The sequence below is a fragment of the Phascolarctos cinereus genome, unplaced genomic scaffold (genome assembly GCF_003287225.1).
Source record: "Phascolarctos cinereus isolate Bilbo 61053 unplaced genomic scaffold, phaCin_HiC Scaffold_5;HRSCAF=322, whole genome shotgun sequence".
In the NCBI taxonomy this organism is placed as follows: Eukaryota; Metazoa; Chordata; class Mammalia; order Diprotodontia; family Phascolarctidae; genus Phascolarctos; species Phascolarctos cinereus.
Genome location: NW_027555958.1, coordinates 263,397,548 through 263,416,858, shown reverse-complemented (window position 1 = coordinate 263,416,858; position 19,311 = coordinate 263,397,548). Strand labels below are relative to the sequence as shown.

The 19,311-nt window shown below is 39.4% G+C and overlaps 1 protein-coding gene across 1 annotated transcript in view; it reads right to left on the bottom strand.

The window, feature by feature from the left end:
• The window catches only part of LOC110193917 (myosin-13), a 138,860-nt gene that overhangs the window by 81,788 nt on the left and 37,761 nt on the right, over window positions 1–19,311 (bottom strand). Inside the window, exons 22-27 of the mRNA XM_078155700.1 lie at window positions 13,218–13,394; window positions 11,050–11,195; window positions 10,857–10,947; window positions 8,114–8,503; window positions 4,342–4,468; window positions 4,129–4,247 (exon numbers count right to left, since the gene is read on the bottom strand). Of these exons, the coding sequence (XP_078011826.1) occupies window positions 4,129–4,247; window positions 4,342–4,468; window positions 8,114–8,503; window positions 10,857–10,947; window positions 11,050–11,195; window positions 13,218–13,394 (1,050 nt within the window). The remainder of the gene's footprint in view (window positions 1–4,128; window positions 4,248–4,341; window positions 4,469–8,113; window positions 8,504–10,856; window positions 10,948–11,049; window positions 11,196–13,217; window positions 13,395–19,311) is intronic.

The window sequence follows — 19,311 nt, the reverse complement described above, 5'->3', positions numbered from 1 at the left end:
AAATGCAAGAAACACAAACTTAGAGAATCTACCCCAAAGGTTCACATAAACTATTTGTGCCCAACCTGTGGCAGAATATTCTGAGCTCATATTGGTCTGATCAGCAACAGTCAGACACACTAAAACTTGACTCTAGGGGGGTAGCTAGGTGGTGCAGTGGATAGAATACCGGCTCTGGATACAGGAGTACCTGAATTTGAATCCGGCCTTAGACACATAACACTTACTAGCTGTGTGACCCTGGGCAAGTCACTTAACGCCCATTGCCCAAAACAAATGAAATAAACAAATAAAATTTAAAAAAAAAGCTTGACTCTAGCATAGTGTTTTTTTGGTCATCTTCAAAAATGAAGGACAACAACAACAATGCTGTGTACAATGTTCTCCTGGTTCTGCTCATTTCACTTTGCATCAGTTTATGCAAGTCTTTCCAGGTTTTTCTGAAATCCACTTGTTCATCATTTCTTATTGCATAATAGTTTTCTATTACATTCATATACCACAACTTATTCAGCCATTCCCCAATTGATGGACATCCTCTCAATTTCCAATTCTTGCTAACACAAAAAGAGCTGCTATAAATATTTTTGTACAAGTAGGTCTCCCCCCTCCCCTCCCCTTTTAAAAAAATCTCTTTGGGATATAGGCCTAGTAGTGGTATTGCTAGATCAAAGGTATTACAGTTTGATTGCCCTTTGGGTATAGTTCCAAATTGCTTTCCAGAACGTTTGGATCAGTTCACAACTCCACCAACAGTGCATTAGTGGTCCAATTTTCCCACATCCTCTCCAACATTTGTAATTTTCCTTTTCTGTCATATTAGCCAATCTGATAGGTGTGAGATCAGAGCATTTTTTCATATGACTACAGTTTTTGATTTCTTCATCTGAAAAGTGCCTGTTTAGAACCTTCCACCATTTGTCAATTGGAGAATGACTTGTATTCTTATAAATTTGACTTAATTCTCTATATATTTGAGAAATGAGGTCTTTATCAGAGACATCTGCAATAAAAATTGTTTCCCCATTTTCTGCTTTCCTTCCAATCTTGGTTGCATTGGTTTTGTTCGTGCAAAAACTTTAAGATTTGATATTATCAAAATTATTCATTGTATAATTCATAATGTTCTGTATCTTTTGTTTGTTCATAAATTCCTTCTCCATAGATCTAACAGGTAAACTATTCCTTGCTCTCCCAATTTGCTTATGGTATCACCCTTTATGTATGAATCATGTACCCATTTTGATCTTATCTTGGTATATGGTGTAAGATGTTGGTCTATATCCAGTTTTGCTATACTGTTTTCCAGTTTTCCCAGCAGTTTTTGTTGAATAGTGAGTTCTTGTCCCAGCATCTGGGGTCTTTGGGTTTATTAAATATTAGATTACTATGGTCTTTTACTACTGTGTCTTATGTACCTAATCTATTCCACTGATTCACCATATTATTTCTTAGCAAATACCAATTTTTTTTTTTTTAATAATTTGGCAGTTTTGGCAGGGAACGCACTGGTAGTTGGGAGGTCAGATTGTTTTGATGGTTACCACTTTACAATATAGTTTGAGATTTGGTATGTCTAGTCCATCTTCCTTCATATTTTTCCCCATTATTTCCCTTGATATTCCTGATCTTTTGCTCTTCCAGGTGAATTTTGTTATTTTTTTCTAGCTCTATAAAATAATTTTTGGTAGTTTGGCTGGTATGGCACTGAATAATTAAATTAATTTGGGTAGAATTGTCATTTTCATTGTATTGGCTTAGTGTATCCATAAGCAATTGATATTTTTCCAATTGTTTAGATCTGGCATTATTTGTTTGAAAAGTGTTTTGTAATTGTGTTCATATAGTTTCTGGGTTTGTCTTGGCAAGTAGACTCCCAAGTATTTTATATTGTCTACAGTTATTTTAAATGGATTCTCTTTCTATCTCTTGCTGCTGGGCTTCTTTGGTTATATATAGAAACGCTGATGATTTATGTAAGTTTATTTCATATCCTGCAACTTTGCTAAAGTTGGTTAATTATTTTAACTGGTTTTTTAGTTGATTCTCTAGGATTCTTCAAATATACTATCATATCATTTGCAAAGAGTGATAGTTTTGTTTCCTCATTGCTATTCTGATTCTTTCAATATCTTTTTCTTCTATTATCACTATGCTAACATTTCTACTACAATATTTAATAATAGTGGTGATAATAAGGATCCCTGCTTCACCCTTGATCTTATTGGGAAGGCTTCTAGCTTATTTCCATTACAGATACAACTTGCTGATGGTTTTAGATAGATACTATTTATCATTTTAAAGAAAGCTCCATTTATTTCTATGCTTTTTAGTGTTTTTTAATTTAAAAAAAATTAATTTATTTTTAGTTTCCAACATTCACTTCCACAAGCTTTTGAGTTTTAAATTTTCTCCCTTTCCCTTCCCTCCCCCCATTCCCAATATGGTGTGCAAACTGATATAGGCTCTACATATTCATTCTTGTTGAACATATTTTCCCATTAGTCATATTGTAAAAAAGCATTAGAATGAATGGGAGGAGCCATGAGAAAGAAGAAACAAAACAAAACAAAAGAGAGCAAATGCTGCTTCTATCTGCATTCAAACTCTATAGTTCTTTCTCTGTATGTGGATAGCATTTTCCATCATGAGTCTTTTGGAGTCATCTTAGATCCTTGTATTGCTGAGAAGATCTAAGTCTACCAAAGTCAGTCATCACACAATGTAGCTGTGCAATGTCTAGTGTTTTTAATAGGAATGGATACTGTGTTTTGTCAAAAACTTTTCCTGCATCTATTGAGATGATCATATGATTTCTGTTGGTTTTGTTATTGACATGGTCAATTATGCTGATAGTTTTCTAATATTGAACCAGCCCTGCATTCCTGGCATTAATCCTACCTGGTAATAGTGTACGACTCTGGCGATATATTGCTGTAATCTCCTTGATGGCATTTTACTTAAATTTTTTGCATCAATATTCATTAGGGAAATTGGTCTGTAGTTTTCTTTCTCTGTTTTAGCTCTTCCTGGTTTGGGTATCAGCACCATATTTGTGTCATAAAAAGAATTTGTATTTCTTCACCTATTTTTCTAAATAGTTTATATAGAAAAAAATTTAAAAAATAGTTTACATATAGCATTAGTAATTCCACTTTCTAATTCTCCATGAGTTGGGAAAGTGCTTGTGTAACAGAGCCATTAAGGGTCATGTTCCACTCATCCTCACTTAGACTGAATGAAAAGTCCCATTGCCAGAGAGAATTACGGGTTAGATTGACCATGGGGGTGGGGTTTCCTCTAGTCTGACTATGTTTATGTCCTTATTTATAATTCAATACTTCAAGGACCTGTAATTTCATTGGTATGACCATTCCTTCTATCGATGTAGATCATACTCTGTCCATAACTTGTGATTGAAAAAATATCATCACTGTGAAGCAGGTCTGGTGATACGAAACTTGAATGTTATCCAGGCTGGTCCTCAAATAACAGATGTATAGTTCATCTTTAGACACATTCACAAAGAAAGCCTTTCCAGGTTAGAGGACCTTCCAGAGCTGATACCTCACTGACACTGCCTTTGAGAACCTAGGATCAGTTCTGCACCAAGATATTCTTTAAAAATTGTTCCCAGGAAGGGAGAAAATATTTTCTCAACTACCTATGCCTCCCCTTTTGGAAGTTATTTTTCTATCATCCAAGTGACCTCTGTTTTGCTATCTTTTTTTTTTTTGGTTGTTTTTGTATTTTAAAGTAGAGCTACACATCAGCCTTTTTAAAACTACCTACTCTGTGCCCTGTAGTAAGTTTACTGGACAAAGGGAAAAATCAATCTGTCTTCAAGCAAGTAACAGGAGAGGATTCTAAGTCAGAGGGGCAATATGAATAAGCATAGAGACAGGTAACAATGTATAGGACTGACAGTAATTTGGATCTGGCTAGAGTGGGTAGGTTTGATAGGTCTGCAGAGTAATTAGGGGAAGAAAGATCCTATGTGATAGAAGGCCTTGAATGTTAGTATCCATGAAAGGTTTTCTGGCTTAGGGAAACTTGAAGAATAGCACTGGAGTATGTTAACTCAGACATCAGGTTCACATTAGTACTAGAAAAAAAATTGGCTCTGACCTTGGTTTCTTCATCTAGTTGTCTCTTCAGTTCCTCCAGTTGATGGGTTATTGCCTGTTTGCCTTTTGTCAGCTGTGAAACCAGAGACTCCTTCTCTTCCAGTTGATGGTTGAGCTCACCTGGAACACAGATATGGGCAGACCCTCTCTGTCATCAAACATCACTTCTCCTCATTGGCCCATGTTTTGCCATCAATCCCTGTCCCATCCTCACCATTTTGGGTCTTCATCTGTGCTTTCTGCATATTCAGATCATGGATCAACTGTGTGTGTTGGTCATCCTTTGCACTGATTTCACTGAACTGGTCTTCTAGGGTCTGGTACATTTTTTCTATGTTGCTCTTTTAAAAAGGAGGGCGTGTAGGGTGAAAAAAATTGGATTCATATATTATGGAGCCTCTCCCCTTCCCCCGACAAATCAATATTCCAATTCCATCATTCATCAACACATTAGCTCACATGTTTATTGACAGGCAGTATTGCAGAGAAGATGGAAACCTGATCTCAGAGTCAGGAAGATTTGGGTCCCAGCTCTGCTTCACACATATATATTTATTGAATAACCCAGGGAAATCACTTCATCTCCCAGTGCTCCAGGCAGCTTTCAACCAGAATAGCTGAATCAAACTGCATTGGCAGAGGAAAATCTCCTCACCAGGTATTCTCTCTACTGGTGAAATCACAGATTAAAAGATGTTTTTTAACATGTTAACAGCTACTATGTCATTTAAAAGAATCCTGTCTTTAAGGAGCTTATTTCCTCTTGTTGAGGAAGAGAAGATAGACTCACAGAAAATGGTTTAAAAATATAAGACAACCCTTTTCTACTCAGGGTCTGTATCCCAGGGAAACAAACCTGTAGTCATACCTGAATTAACTCCCCCCACATCTTTTAAGCTAGGGTTCCACTTGGTTTTTAAAATTAAGAAAAAAGAGCATGAAACACTATTCAGAAATATTTTGTCGTTGTTGTTTAACCAATTAGTCCTATCTGACTTTTCATGACCCTGTATGAGGTTTTCTTTGCAAAGATACTAGAATGGTTTGTCATTTCCTTCTCCAGCTCATTTTGCAGATGATACAGTGTCCCAAAAGTCTTAGTGCAGTTTTAAGCTTTAATAGCTTTTTTAAAAAAATAGCTTTAAGCTATTAAAACTTAAACTGCATTAAGACTTTGGGGACACCCTATAGATTAACTTATATTTCCACAGCACTTTTTTTCATTTACAAAGTAGGTAGTTCATGTATTATTATTACCATTTTACAGATGGGAAAACTGAGACTTACCAGAGATTAAGTGATTTTCCTGTAGTTATCTAGCTAGTAGAGCTCAGATTTGAGTCCTGTCTTCTGACTTCAAGTTAGGTAGTCTTTCAATTGCATGTTACTACATATATATTAGTTCTGTTTTCTTTTTTTGGTCTAGTCCTGTGATTTCACAGTATAGTAAACTTCCTACAAGAAAATCTCTTGTACTACTGCAGATTGGCAGTGGAAATTTATAATTGAAATTTACAGTCCCAGGGTTGCTCAAGGCACTGAGAGAGTAAATAACTTGCTAAGGACCACATAGCAGGTATGTGGTGTTGGTGGGACTTGAACCCAGGTTTTTCCAACTCCAAGGCCTGCTCTCAATCAACTGTGCCATGTTTCTTTTCAGTTGTATATTCTTTCCAGTTAAAGGTATGAAAGGAGAAAAATACAGCAAGAAAGAGAAAAGAAGGAAAGAGAATGAAAGAAAAGAGATAGCAAAGAGAGATGCAGAAGACAGGAAGACACATGCAAAAAACAACCACAGATTTCCCTTTTTTTTTTTTTGGCTAGACAATGGAGTTAAGTGACTTGCCCAGGGTCATACAGCTAATAAGTGTCAAGTGTCTGAGGCTGGATTTGAACTCCGGTCCTCCTGACTCCAGGGTCAGTGCTCTATCCACTGTGCCACCTAACTGCCCCCCATAGATTTCCTTTTAAAAAGTATTTACATTGGGTAGCTAGATGGTGTGGTGGATAGAGCACTGGGCCTAGAGTCAGAAGGATTTGAATTCAAATCTGACCTCAGACACTAGCTATGTGACCCTGGGCAAGTCACCTAACTCTGCTTCTCTAAAAATAAAAAAAAAAGTATTTATATTACCATTTAAAGTATGCAAAGACAAATACTTGTGAACTCTCTTGTTTCTTAAAAAAATTCACATCTTTTGTTTTTACCTCAATTTAATTTCTCAATACATTCTCCTTCATCCTTCTCCAGAGAACCATTGCTTGTTACAAAGAATAGAAAGAAAAAAATTCAGCTCCATTAAACAAAGGAGCACATGAACCAAGAATGACACTTGGTCCTTCACATCTACAAAGAAGGGAGCTACTTCTTCATATCTCTTCTTTGCGGCAAGGTTATCAAAACTATAGTTTCTTTTCCTTCTTTCAAGAAGGAAAGACACAGCCTTTCTGTATTGCAAAGTAGGATGTGTTGTATCATATACATCACAAAAGTGTATTTTTTTTACAGATGAGGAAATTGTTACAGAGAATTTAAATGGTTGACCCATGATGATATAATGAGTAAGTCAGGATTTGAACTCATGTCTTCTAAGACCCCTTGATCCTTATCTTTTCACCATACCATGCTATCCTTCCACTCACGGCAAGTACACTGGACTTGAAGTCAGAAGATACATGGTTTCAAATTCTGTCCCTGACACTTTCTAGTTGGGCGACCTTGGTCAAGTCACTTACCCTCTTAGAGATTACTTCCTCATCAATGCAGTGGGAATAATAACTAAGACTTGTAATGCCTACCTCATAAGACTGTTGTGATCAAGAAAAAAATGTATAAATCTGAAGGCACTGTTCAAAACACTATTTGTATGGTGGGTAAATTATTTTGCCACCATCATAGTATATGGTATTTTTTATTTATGCATTTGTGCTTGCCACATAGTCTGGATGATAGTAATGACCTCAGCTGAATGTAATGCTGGGCTGTAAGTAGCAATGGATTGCAGAGCCGAAAGCAGATATATGAAAGTAAGTCATAAGCACATCCAGGAGACAGTAACCAGGAAGTATATCAGATCCGCATAGAATTCAGAGATTGGTATGGAATAGTGAGTTGAGACCAAGAAAGCTGCTAAGAGACTGGGAGTTCATAGAAGCCAGATATGTATGTGAAGCAGTTAGTCTAGGAAGGAGTCAGGCAAGCATAGACATGTACGATACATGTCAGTATGAAACCCTGAAACTCAGGCAAAGCCTACCTCAGATGGGAAGCTCTTCATAGACTTTCTGCTATACTAGGACTTGGACCAAAGACCGACTTGCCAGCACTGGTAAAGGTAGGCTGCTGTCATGAATTTCAATTCACTTAAAAGATTCTCACAATTCTGAGTGACTCAGTATTCTGCTGACAAAAGCAGGCCAGTTGGAAGGGTGAGATGGTGAGTGGGTGTGGCAGCAAGATGAGTTCCATTTAGGACTTGTCATAGGACAGTGGGACATCTTAGTGGACATGTCTAACAGGTGCTGGACTAATAGCTGATGGACTTGGAATCAAGCAGACCCATGTTAGAATCCTGCCTCAGATTGTGTGACCTTGAGCAAGTCTGCCTCAGTTTCCTCATTTTTGCAATTAAAACACCTACCTTTTGGCGCTGTTGTAAGGAACAAATGAGAACATTCATGTGTTTTAACAGTAAAATGTTTTATAAGTCTGTCTGTCTCTCTAACAGTAAGGTGTTTTATAAGCCTGAATAAGAGCTATATACATTCTAGCTGCTATCTATCACCAGATAGTGTTATAGAATTGTAGAATTTTCTTTTCTTTTTTTTAAATAGGAGGCAATTGGGGTTAAGTGACTTGCCCAGGGTCACACAGCTAGCAAGTTTCAAGTCCACATTTGAACTCAGGTCCTCCTGACTCCAGGGCCAGTGCTCTATCCACTGTGCTGCCTAGCTGCCCAAGAATTTTCTAAAACCGGTGAATCTACCTTAGACTTGGAGACACTTTCTACATTGCTGGCAAGGTCGTCAACCTCCATCTTCAGTTCACTCTTCTCCTTCTCCAGTTTCTGCTTGACCCTCTGCAGATTGCCGATTTGTTCCTGGAGCTCTGCTACGCTATCAGCGTGCTTCTTGCGGAGGGCAGCCACGGTAGCCTCATGCTGCAGGGTGGCCTCTTCAAAGTCCCTGCGCAGCCTCTGGAATTCGGTCTCTCGCTTCTTGTTCAGCTCCACCTGAGCTGAAGTCGCCCCACCGGCTTGTTCCAGGCGCTCGCTGATCTCCTCGAGCTCCCTGGAGAGATCCGAGCGCTGCCTCTCTATCCTTCCCCGAAGTGAATGCTCAGCTTCGATTTCCTCCTCCACTTCCTCTATACGAGCCTAAAATGTTCAATGACATTCCAGTCAACAAATATTTATAACATTTTACAATGTTTCATGGGATTATAGCTCTAACAGAGAGAAGGGATCCCTGAGACTAGTAATCCACTTTCTTGTTTTACAGGTGAAGAAACTGAGGCTTAAAGAGAATAAGTGACTTGCCAAGGTCACGCTGGCAATAAACGTCAGAGGCAGGATGTGAATGCAGATCTCTCCATTTCTCTGACTCCAGAGTCCATGTTCTTCCCAACATACTGGGACTCCTTCCTCAATTATTGAACTCCTACTGTGTGCAAGACACTGTTAACATGAGGCACAAAACAGAGTGAGCTTACGTTCTAGTGGGGAAATAAAACGTGCAAAAATAATATGAAATATGTACAAAATTATACAAATAATTTCAAGAGAGGATGAGAATGGACTAAGGAGTATCAATAAAGGCCTTGTTTAGGAAGTAGCATCTGAGCTATTCTTCGGAGGAACCTAGAGATTCTAAGGGGTGAAGATGGGGAGGGGGTGTAACCCAAGCATAGAAGACCACTTTTGCAAAGACACAGAACCTGTGTAAAGACACAACATCAGGAGGGCAGATGTTGCTTACAGAGAGCACCCAGTGGACCAGCTGGACTGGAAAGAGTGAGCAAGGGACACAAGGGAGCTGTAAGAATGGCATTAAACGCCAGCGGAGTTTGTATTTTATTCCAGAGGGAGCAGTAAATAAAGAGCAGGGCCTGCACAGTCTTCCTAAGTTCAAATCAGGCTTCAAACACTTACTAGTTGTGTGACTCTGGACAAGTCACTTAACCCTATTTGCTTCAGTTTCCTCATCTGTAAAATGAACTAGAGAAGGAAATGGCAAACCACTCTAGTATCTTTGCCAAGAAAACCCCAAATAAGGTCATAAAGAGTCAGACACAACTAAAATGAATGCACAACAACACTTTAAAGTAAGGGAGTGACATGATCTGATTGGTGTTTTCAGAATATTAATATGAGAGCTATACGGAGAATAGATTGGAGAGAGAAAAATACTATTACTACTGTAACTATGGCTAGCTAGCATTTATGTATCGCTTTAATTTTTGAAAACTCTTCATATTATCTCATTTGATCCTCACAACAATTCTGTCAGGCAGGTGCTATTATAATCCCTATTTTACTGATGAGGAAACTAGGGCTGATAACAGTTAAGTGACTTGTCCAGGGTCACATAACTAGTAAGTGTGTGAGGCAGGGTTTGAACTCGGATCTTCCTGACTCCAAATCCAGCATCTTTCTTAATATGCTCTCTGGAAGAAGTGGGAAAGAGGATCATGGGACCTTTCTATCTGACTTGCAGCTGAAATTTTCCATATGTGCTTTCCCCCCTTAGAATGTGAACTCATTGAATGCCAGGACTCTCTTAGTTTTCTATTTGTATCCACAGTGCTGAGCACAGAGCTTTGAACATAGTGTTTAATAAATGTTTCATTTATTCATTCATTTCCTCATATTGGCATTTCCTATTTACCTCTACCCATTAGAATTCTTAGCCTCCTTCAAAATTCAGCTTAATTTATGCCTCCTACATAAGGCCTTTCCTAATTCCCCTAGCTTCTAGTGCTTACCCCAGAAATTATCTTGTATTTACTTTGCATATATTTTAGCTGATTTACAAACTGCATCCTTGAAAGAATGTGGGACTTTTTCTTTCTTTCTTTCTTTCTTTCTTTCTTTCTTTCTTTCTTTCTTTCTTTCTTTCTTTCTTTCTTTCTTTCTTTCTTTCTTTCTTTCTTTCTTTCTTTCTTTCTTTCTTTCTTTCTTTCTTCTTTCTTCTTCCTTCCTTCCTTCCTTTCTTTCTTTCTTTCTTTCTTTCTTTTTTTCTTTCTTCTTTCTTTCTTCTTTCTTTCTCCTTTCTTTCCTTCCTTCCTTCCTTCCTTCCTTCCTTCCTTCCTTCCTTCCTTCCTTCCTTCCTTCCTTCCTTCCTTCCTTCCTTCTTTCCTTCCTTCTTTACTCCTCCCTCCCTCCATCCCTCCCCTTCTTTCTTTTTGTATGCCAAATGCCTAACTCCTCACACAAACTAGATGGTTGGTGGAAATGTCCAGCAGGCTATTGTTAAGATAAAACTGGAGGGTTCCCAAGTTTGCTGAGCTTTTAGCTTATTGGGGTATAGGGAGGTACCAATGGTCAGGGGAGAGAAGAGTGGGAAGGCAAACAGCACAGAGTCGAGGAGAGGGTAATTTCTCTCTCTACCTCTAATGTGAAAGAGAATGGATACTGGGATAAAGGAAGGATAAATGTGAGAAAAGAAAGGGAATCGGGGAAGGTTTGTTTTTTGTTTGTTTTTAGTAAGAAGAGTTTTGAAAAATTTTACCTGTAACTCCTTAATCTTCTTCTGTAAATGCAAACTCTGTACCGCCTCATCTTCAATTCTGCTTTGTAACTGAGTGATTTCAAATTCTTTCCTATCAAAAATTCAAAAGCATATCAGATGCCAGGCTTTGAAAATTGAATTTGGCTTTCAGACTTAATTTCAAAGATACAAAATGAAAAGGTCAACTTCATACTTCTTCATTTTTTCCTCATTTTGTTGTTTGTCATTTTCTAAGTCCATGACAGATTCCTGGGAGAGCTTCACATCCCCCTCAAGCTTCCTCTTTGTTCTTTCTAGTTCTGCTCGAAGCTTCTTTTCCTGGTCCAAAGAACCCTCAAGCTAGAAAGAGAAAGAGATTAAGTTCAGTATGAGCCAGAGGACATAAACTAGTACATTTTATAGGATTATAGGATAATAAGATTTAGAGTTGGAAGGAACTTTAGAAATCATCTTGTTAAACCCACTCCTTACTACAGATAAGAAAACCTAGAGAATTTTATTGGCTTGTGCAGGGTCAGAGAGCTATTCTGTAGCACAGCCAGGAATCAAATGAAGATCCTTTGAAGTCAAAATCCAGTGCTTTCTACTAGAAAATAACATCATGTTCTTTGGGTGGTAGTCGGATGTCAGCTTTTGTGTAAATACTCTAGGACCCCTCATATTTCATAATGTATGTTGGCTGCAGCCCTCCTCGGTCAGACAGGGAATGAGCCTGCCCAGACTTTTTGCTTCCAATGCATTTCCTCCTTCAACTCAATGAAATGGAGGGACTGGATTAGTGATTTCTAATCCTTTCAGCTTGAAATGTTGTTAAATCAGTGACTTCTTCCAGTTCTAAATCTTAAGATTCTATGATTCCTTCTGGCCTGTACCCAGAGCATGCATACTCCTTGTAGGTTACACTTGTTTGTCCTTCATTCTTGAAGAGGACCATGACATTGAGGAGGTGATGTCATGACTTGCAGTGGATTGGATTTAAGTGAGGCAGGGCTGTGCAAAGTCACCAGCCTCACTCTTTCCTCTGGGTCCAGTGGCAAGATATAGATCAGGACTAGAGATGCTGTGGGTTCCCCTCCCTTCCCCCTCTCCTCCACTTCCCGTAGGTTAGCCAGTTAATCCCGTAGCCAGTTAAGAAATGAATGCTAGGGGAGGCTAGGTGGTGCAACGGATAGAGCTCTGGCTTTGGAGTCAGGAGGACCTGAGTTCAAATGTGGCCTCAGACACTTGACACATACTAGCTGTGTGATCCTGGGCAATTCACTTAACCCTGATTGCCTCAAGAAAAAAAAAAAAGGAAATGAATGCTACTTTGTGGCCTCCCTACAGTTATGTACAGGAGGGTTGGATGTCACACCCACTTCCTTCTTAAATTCATAGACACACATTATGACTTTGGTTGTTGTCCTTCATCCTTGAAGAGGACCAAAATGACATTACTAGAGTCAAGTCACAGTGCATCTGACTGTGGCTGGTCAGACCAATACGAGCTCAGAATGCTCTACCACAGGTCGGGCACAAATTTGGGGTGGATTCTCTAAATTTTCACACCCTGAGTTTCCTTTGAGCTGTTTCAATTCTGCGTTGCTCATAGAGGACAGCCCCTTCTCTGATGCGGGCATGCCCATGCTGAGCATTGTGTCAGTGTCTCCCATCTCACATAATAGATTCCAAAGTTCTTAAGAGAGAACTGAGGACTGGCACTGAAGAAGACTAAAATGTTAATATAGCTAGGTGGCTCAGTGGATAGAGCACTAGGCCTAGTGTCAGGAAGACCTGAGTTCAAATTCAGCCTCAGATGATTACTAGCTGTGTGACCCTAGGCAAGTCACTTAATCTTGTTTGCCTCAGTTTCCTCATCTGTAAAATGAGATGGATAAGGAAATGGCAAACCACTCCAATATCTTTGCAAAAACCAAAACCAAACAAAAACCCATGGACAGTATTGGTGTAATATGGTCCACAAGGTCATGAAGAGTTAGACTGTACTAAACAGCAACAATAAAGTGTTAATGTGCATTAACTCTAGGGAATATGGGCTGTGAATTTAACTAGAGTGGTTCCTTCTCCAATTGGTATTTACCTAGTTTGGTCTCAAGCAAGTTGAAGAAAGTGTTAGGGTGTATAACCAATACAGTACAAGTGAGTGAATGAATGAATGCAATTCAAGGGTTACTCAACAACAGTGCTGAAAAAAATTATAATTTTTCATTGCTACAAAAAGGAAAGGTAAAGATTGGATTGGAACTTTTTCATCTGAAAATTGAATCTTTAGCATTTACAAATGTGGGATGATAGTACTATAATTTCCATTCAGCATCATATGCCTACTGAATATTTAACTATAATACTAAATATCCTTACATCATCTACTTGCTGCTCAAGTTTAGCTTTCATTTTGATCAGACTGTTGACTTTATCTTCTTCAGCTTGTAAATCGTCTAGGGTTTGCTGATGGGCATCCTGGAGAGATTTCTTTTCTTTGTTCAGTTTGGAAATATTTGCTTCTAGAGCTGTCATCTCTTCAGAAAGATTCTTTACCTAGAAGAAATTCAACACATTTCAAAGAAAGGAACAATTCAAATAGATGCTTCCACTGAAACCTTTGAACTCTGTTACCTCTCTGTAGCCCCTCACTATTCTTTACTATTCTTCTGGATTTATATTTCATCTTTTTTTTTTTAAATACTCCTCTACCAGCATGGTGCTTGAACTTTCCACCAATAGATTTACTCTTTTTGAGGAAAGACTTTGTATCTTCAGAAATCCATCTTTAGATATTAACTATTCCTTAAAAAGTGGGTGTAAATAACCACTAACATTAATACAGATTTATTAGAAGTCAGATCCCTGAGTGAAAAGAACATGGGACAGGTACATTTTGAGTAGGGGTGCATATAAGGAGGGAAGGAGAAAAGAGAAAAACCTAAGGAGAATGGGGTGCTTCCTAGGGTAGGTACGATGATGGGGTCCTTGCTTTTGATAAGAGTACTTGGCATGGGAATGGAGAGGGAGGAAAGAAGGAAAGGTCAGCAGTACAGTAAAGGGGGATAAAAGGCTAGAAAGAGGATAGAGAAGACACTGAAGAGAAATTTTACTTATTTTAGCTTAACACTGCTTTTGGTTGTGACTACTTCAATATGTTATGTACCACTCAATCAGATATTACTAACAGCAAACTACTAGTGACATACTAGTGACATGAAAAAACTCATTTTATGCAAAAGATACTTCCTTAAATGTTTAGAATCATAGAATATTACAGATGGAAGGGAATTTAGACATCTTTGGTTAATTACCTCACCCCTCACCCCTTATTTTACAAGGCAAAAATTTAATGTAAATGGAATTTTGGCAAATGTATTTATATTTTAATGCATTAGAAAAGTGTACTTTATAAAATAATTCTGTAATGAACTGTTATATATAGTTAACAATCATCACTTCAACTTACCATTGTTGTAAAAGTGTACTAGTTTGGGAGTCATAAGACCTGGGTTCAAGTCACAGATTTAATACTTACTAGAAAGCCTCAGTTTCTCCATTGTAAAAAGGGTATAGCAATCCCTCTGCCCATTCCCAGTCTGTACTTGAACTGGTAGGCTAGGTTTCTAGGGGTAATTCTGAAGGGTTGGGTTTCTGGTTTCCTCCTAAGCTCCTCCCTCCCAAATATGTGCTCACCATTAATAATTTGTTATTGTTGAGTCATATTGAGTCTTGTCAGACTCTTCGTGACCCCATTTGGAGTTTTCTTGGCAAAGATACTGGAGTGGTTTGTTATTTCCTCCTCCAGCCCATTTTACAGTTGAGGAATTAAGGCAAACAGGGTTATGTGACTTGCCCAGAGTCACACAACCAATATGTATCTGATGTTGTATTTGAATTCATGAAGATGAGTCTTCCTGATTTCAAGTCCAGTGCTCTATCCACTGTACCACCTAGCTGCCCATTATTAATTAGCCAGTCACAATCCACTGAGTTTTAGAAAAAGCATTTACTGAGGAGGTATAAAAAGAAAAGTGGCTACAAAACATTTCCCTCAAATTGAGGGCACACTCTCCCCTTGCATATGCATCTGCTTGGGGAGAGTAGGTTCAAACTTAAAGGCACAAAGGTGGAGGGGCACGCATGGAGAGAACAACTGGCAGTGCACGCTGGCACCAGCTCAAACTACCTGGAGAGAACCGGTTTTCATTATGAGCATTTTTACCTTGGAAATCAGCAAACACTACTCATGAGGACTTGGACTGTTTTGTTGACTTAAGAAAGTGATGGAGAGGGGCAGCTAGGTGGCAGAGTGGATAGAGCACATCAGAAGGACCTCATTTCAAATGTGGCCTTAAACACTTAGTAACTATGTGACCCTGGGCAAGTCACTTAACCCAGATTGCCTCCAAAAGAAAAAAAAGAAAGAAAGTGATGGAGAAATTATGCTAATAAAGCAGATCAAACTTAAGTGTGTTGTACATACATTTTTTGGGGGGGAAGTTAAACATTACCAGCACAACACTGGCTGAGGGATACCTCACAACTCCTGACACTGGAACTCCTTTTCTCCCTTTGTGGCTCCCTCACCAAATTCCTCTGAGGTATCACTCCCTGCTGCACAGGTAGCCCAGCTGGGCCCCAAGTGTTAATGACTTGGTTGAATTCAAGCCGGCACTTCTTGAAGACAGTTACATTTCCTGAAGTTGTGTTCCCTTTAGCAACTGGTGCTCTTTGTCCATTTTTCCTCAGCTTCCCTCCATTCCCCGTGCAGATAGCGCCATTGGCCGCTGCTGCTCCAATGGCTGCTGCCCTTTCTGACAGACTCCTCTGGCTCTGGCCCCAACTACAACTGCTTCATTAAATGCGGCCACCACTTCTGATCTGCTAGAGTAAAGGAAATCAGCGAGAGAGGCAAAAGCAGCCAGTGAGGGTTTCTCAGAATCTCCTAGTTGTCTCCCAGCTCTAGTTGCCACAGGGGTGGGATTGCCATGGCCCTAAGGCCACGTGAGTATCCTCTCTGGCATCACCATGACTTTGGACTGGAAGGGAAGGGGACTCTTTCCTCCCCCAGTGAGTCCAGAGGGTGTGCTACCTGAGACGGCTGTGGTATTTATCATTTGAAGGGTCCCATTAGAAATATTCCTCCCATATCCTCTCAGATTTTCGACACCCTAGTTCACAGGGATCCACTAGGGAAAAATTAACACTGCTCTGTTGCTTTAGGCTGTGATTGGGCAGTCTAGTGTGCTCCCTTTATGAGTCAGAGCAATTCTTTCGAGATAACTTTGTTTGGATGCTTATGTATTGAAATATGTTGTATTAGCGTACATGAGTTAATATCTGAATGTTTAAGTATGCTTCTATTTTATTATTTTCATATTATGCCTATTTGATTTATATTGTTATTTTGCCAATTGTAGTTATGTTAGTGTAACTTTGCTCAGTTTGCTACTAGCTATGTACACATAGTTTTTCCAATTTGTTATCTTGCAAGCTTATTCTCATGATTGCTTTATGGTTGTTCACTGTTATGCATATTTGCTTTTGTTTTCTGGACATGCATGTGCTCCTAAGAGATGTGTGTGTAATGTTTGTAATTCTATATGTAATTTTGACTTGTAGTCATTGATACAACTTAACAGGTTATGCTTTGCATTGTGTTATGTCTTCTGCATGTAATAGTCAAAGAACAATGCATACGTATACATCTCTATATACATACACACATATACATACATATGTATCTTGTGCATGGGACTTTAAGGTGATTGCCTGGGCAATTATCCTGGTTCTATTATGTACTGATGGATATTTCAAGCTATGTCATATTGTTCCAGATGCCAAGATATTGAAGTTGATTTACAGGGGTCTGCAGGGACCCAGAGGAATTTTCATCCAGAACACTTTGGGACATTATACAGAGGAGAAAGGAAGGAAAAGGACAGTTATACAATTAGAGCTTGAAAAAATAAGTTGAGGCTCTTCCTGTAGTGGAGAGATCTGGATGCTATAAGGCAGAAGAAGCTGCTATTACTCTCAAGAATATCGTAATGGAGATACAGAAGCTGTCAGGTGAAAGATACGCCAGTAAGGGGCAGAGGAAGAAAAGGAGAATAACAGTTGTTGATGATGCACCTCTGTGGTACTGAGATAGGCATTAGTTGATATGATGACAGCAATTATCCTTCTGGACTAGTGTCTAAGACATAATAGAAAATCTCCCAAGGTTTATCAAAATGGTTAACAGCTTAGTCAGTTTTGGTGACTAATGTGAATTCCATCTACTCCTCCTTCTCTCATCAGTGACTCAGGAGGCAGACAGACTAGTCTAAGATCACAGGAATTCCAGTTGCGATATGTGCCCTAACTCCAACCTGGCTCAGGTTAGCAGTATGATGTGGAAGCCAACAAACCCCAACGCAATGGGCTAATATAATTGAGCTACACTAGGAGGGCAGAGTTTTCATGAACAAGGATGTGATAATCCCATTGTACTTTGTCCTTATCTGGAGAACTGTGTTCAAGAGGGTCTTTATATGATAAGCTGAAGGGAAGGCAATCAGGATAGTGAAGGGCTTTGAGTTTAAGACATGATCATCTGTTGAAGGAACTGCATATTTAGCCTGGAGAAAAGAATCTATTTTTTAGAAAAAGAGTTAGATTTATTCTTTTTTTGGCCCCAGAGGGCAGAAGAGGAGCAGTGAGTGGAAGGTGCAAAGAATCCAATTTAAGTTTGATGTCAGGAAAAACTTAACAATCAGCTGTCCAAAAGAGGAATGACTAGCCTCAAGAGACAGTGGTTATCCCTACATGATAGTGTTTGAGCAGAGGCTTATCAGGGATGATATGACAGTTACTTTCACGTATGGGTTAGAGATTCCTTCTAACTCTTCGACTCTATGATCTGTATCACATTGACTGTTTTGAATCTCTTTTGTGCATGACACTGGCGAAACAGATGACAAGTCAATGCCTGGGACTACCTGGGACCTTAGAAAACTTTGGAATTGAGGATATGGGCAAAATTTGCAAAAAAAAAAATCACTCAATTTGCCAAGGAAAGAAAATTTTTAACTAGAGAATAGTGTAATGCAATGCCTGAGCAGGCTCAGTGGCAGTTCGTAGAGTGTACTCAGATATTCTCTGCTTGCTTCTAATTGAACTTTGTGAAGTCTTGGGTTGAGTCTACTTGTGGTCACAGTTATCACTGTGAGTTCCTTGATTATTTGATGATCTGGAAAAGCTGATGACTACAGAATTGTAGAGCCAGTCAAAGACATGACTTCTGACTGCTAAGGTCTCTCTTAAGCACAGCTTTCCAGATGCTCACACTTGACCAGTCAGAAGTAGCGCAAGTAAAGGTCCTTTCCTACCTCCAGGGTAGGATGATACTAGGAAGGGTCCTTTTCCCTACCTCCATGATCATGGCCATGTGACAACTAGGGCTAGGAGACTTTACTAGGTAAATCTGCACTTGCCTTTATGTCTCTTGCTGAATTTCCTGCAGCCCCTAAGGCATCTACAAGAATGGTTTCAGTTGCAGCTGTTGCAAAGATGTGGTCTAGAGCATCAAGGGCAACATCCACCCATCAGAGAAGCAATAGTGGGATTGCAGTGGTAGATTATGGGGGTCCATGGCAGAATCTGGAATAAGAGTAGAAAGACAGCAAGGGAAAGTAGACAACACCATGTATGGTCATTTGAGTATAAGCAGCTTTAAGGAGTGTAATGCCTCTAGAAGTTTTGGCTACGGCCTCAAACAGAGGCTTGAACCCCTGGTCCCAGCTGGGCTTCTCCCTAGTGGGGAGCTGCACCCAAGGGGTGGAATCCACAAAGAGAGAAAAGGATTTCCAGTGCCATGAGTTGTGAGGTACCACTAGGCCCCCAGGGGACTTTACACAGTTGTGCCAAGGGAGGGTTTGTCCCCAATTTAGGGGAATGTTTTATGCTCATTGTTATTGTTATTGTTATTTAAATCCCCTTTCTGCTGGCTAATTATTAACAAGGAGCGCAAAAGTGTGTGAATGGTCTTGGGGCAAGGGAAGGACAGTACTAAAAACCCAGACTCAGAGTTAGTCCTAGAAGCCTGAGGGAGAGTAGCTGCACCCCTTCTGGAGACCCAACTCACCAGTCCAAGTGCAGGATGGGGGTGAGAGGAGTAAGCCCAGAGGGAGCTCCACAAGGGGAAATCTCTTTGTCTATATCCCTCACTGGATTTTGAGGAAAGTGTTTTGCAAGACTGATAAAGTTAAATAAATGTGCGTTGTTTTCTACACATATTGATCATATTTTAGAGCTGGAAGGAACCTTAGAAGCTACGTAGTCTACCTTACCTCCTCTCAACCATATAACAGATAAGAAAACAGGCCTAGAGGGTTGAACTGACTTGAACCTAAGTGCTTGGGGCTCCAAATCCTGCATTCTTTTGGCATTATGCTGCGATACTTCTCTTGAGTTTACTCAAAGTGAA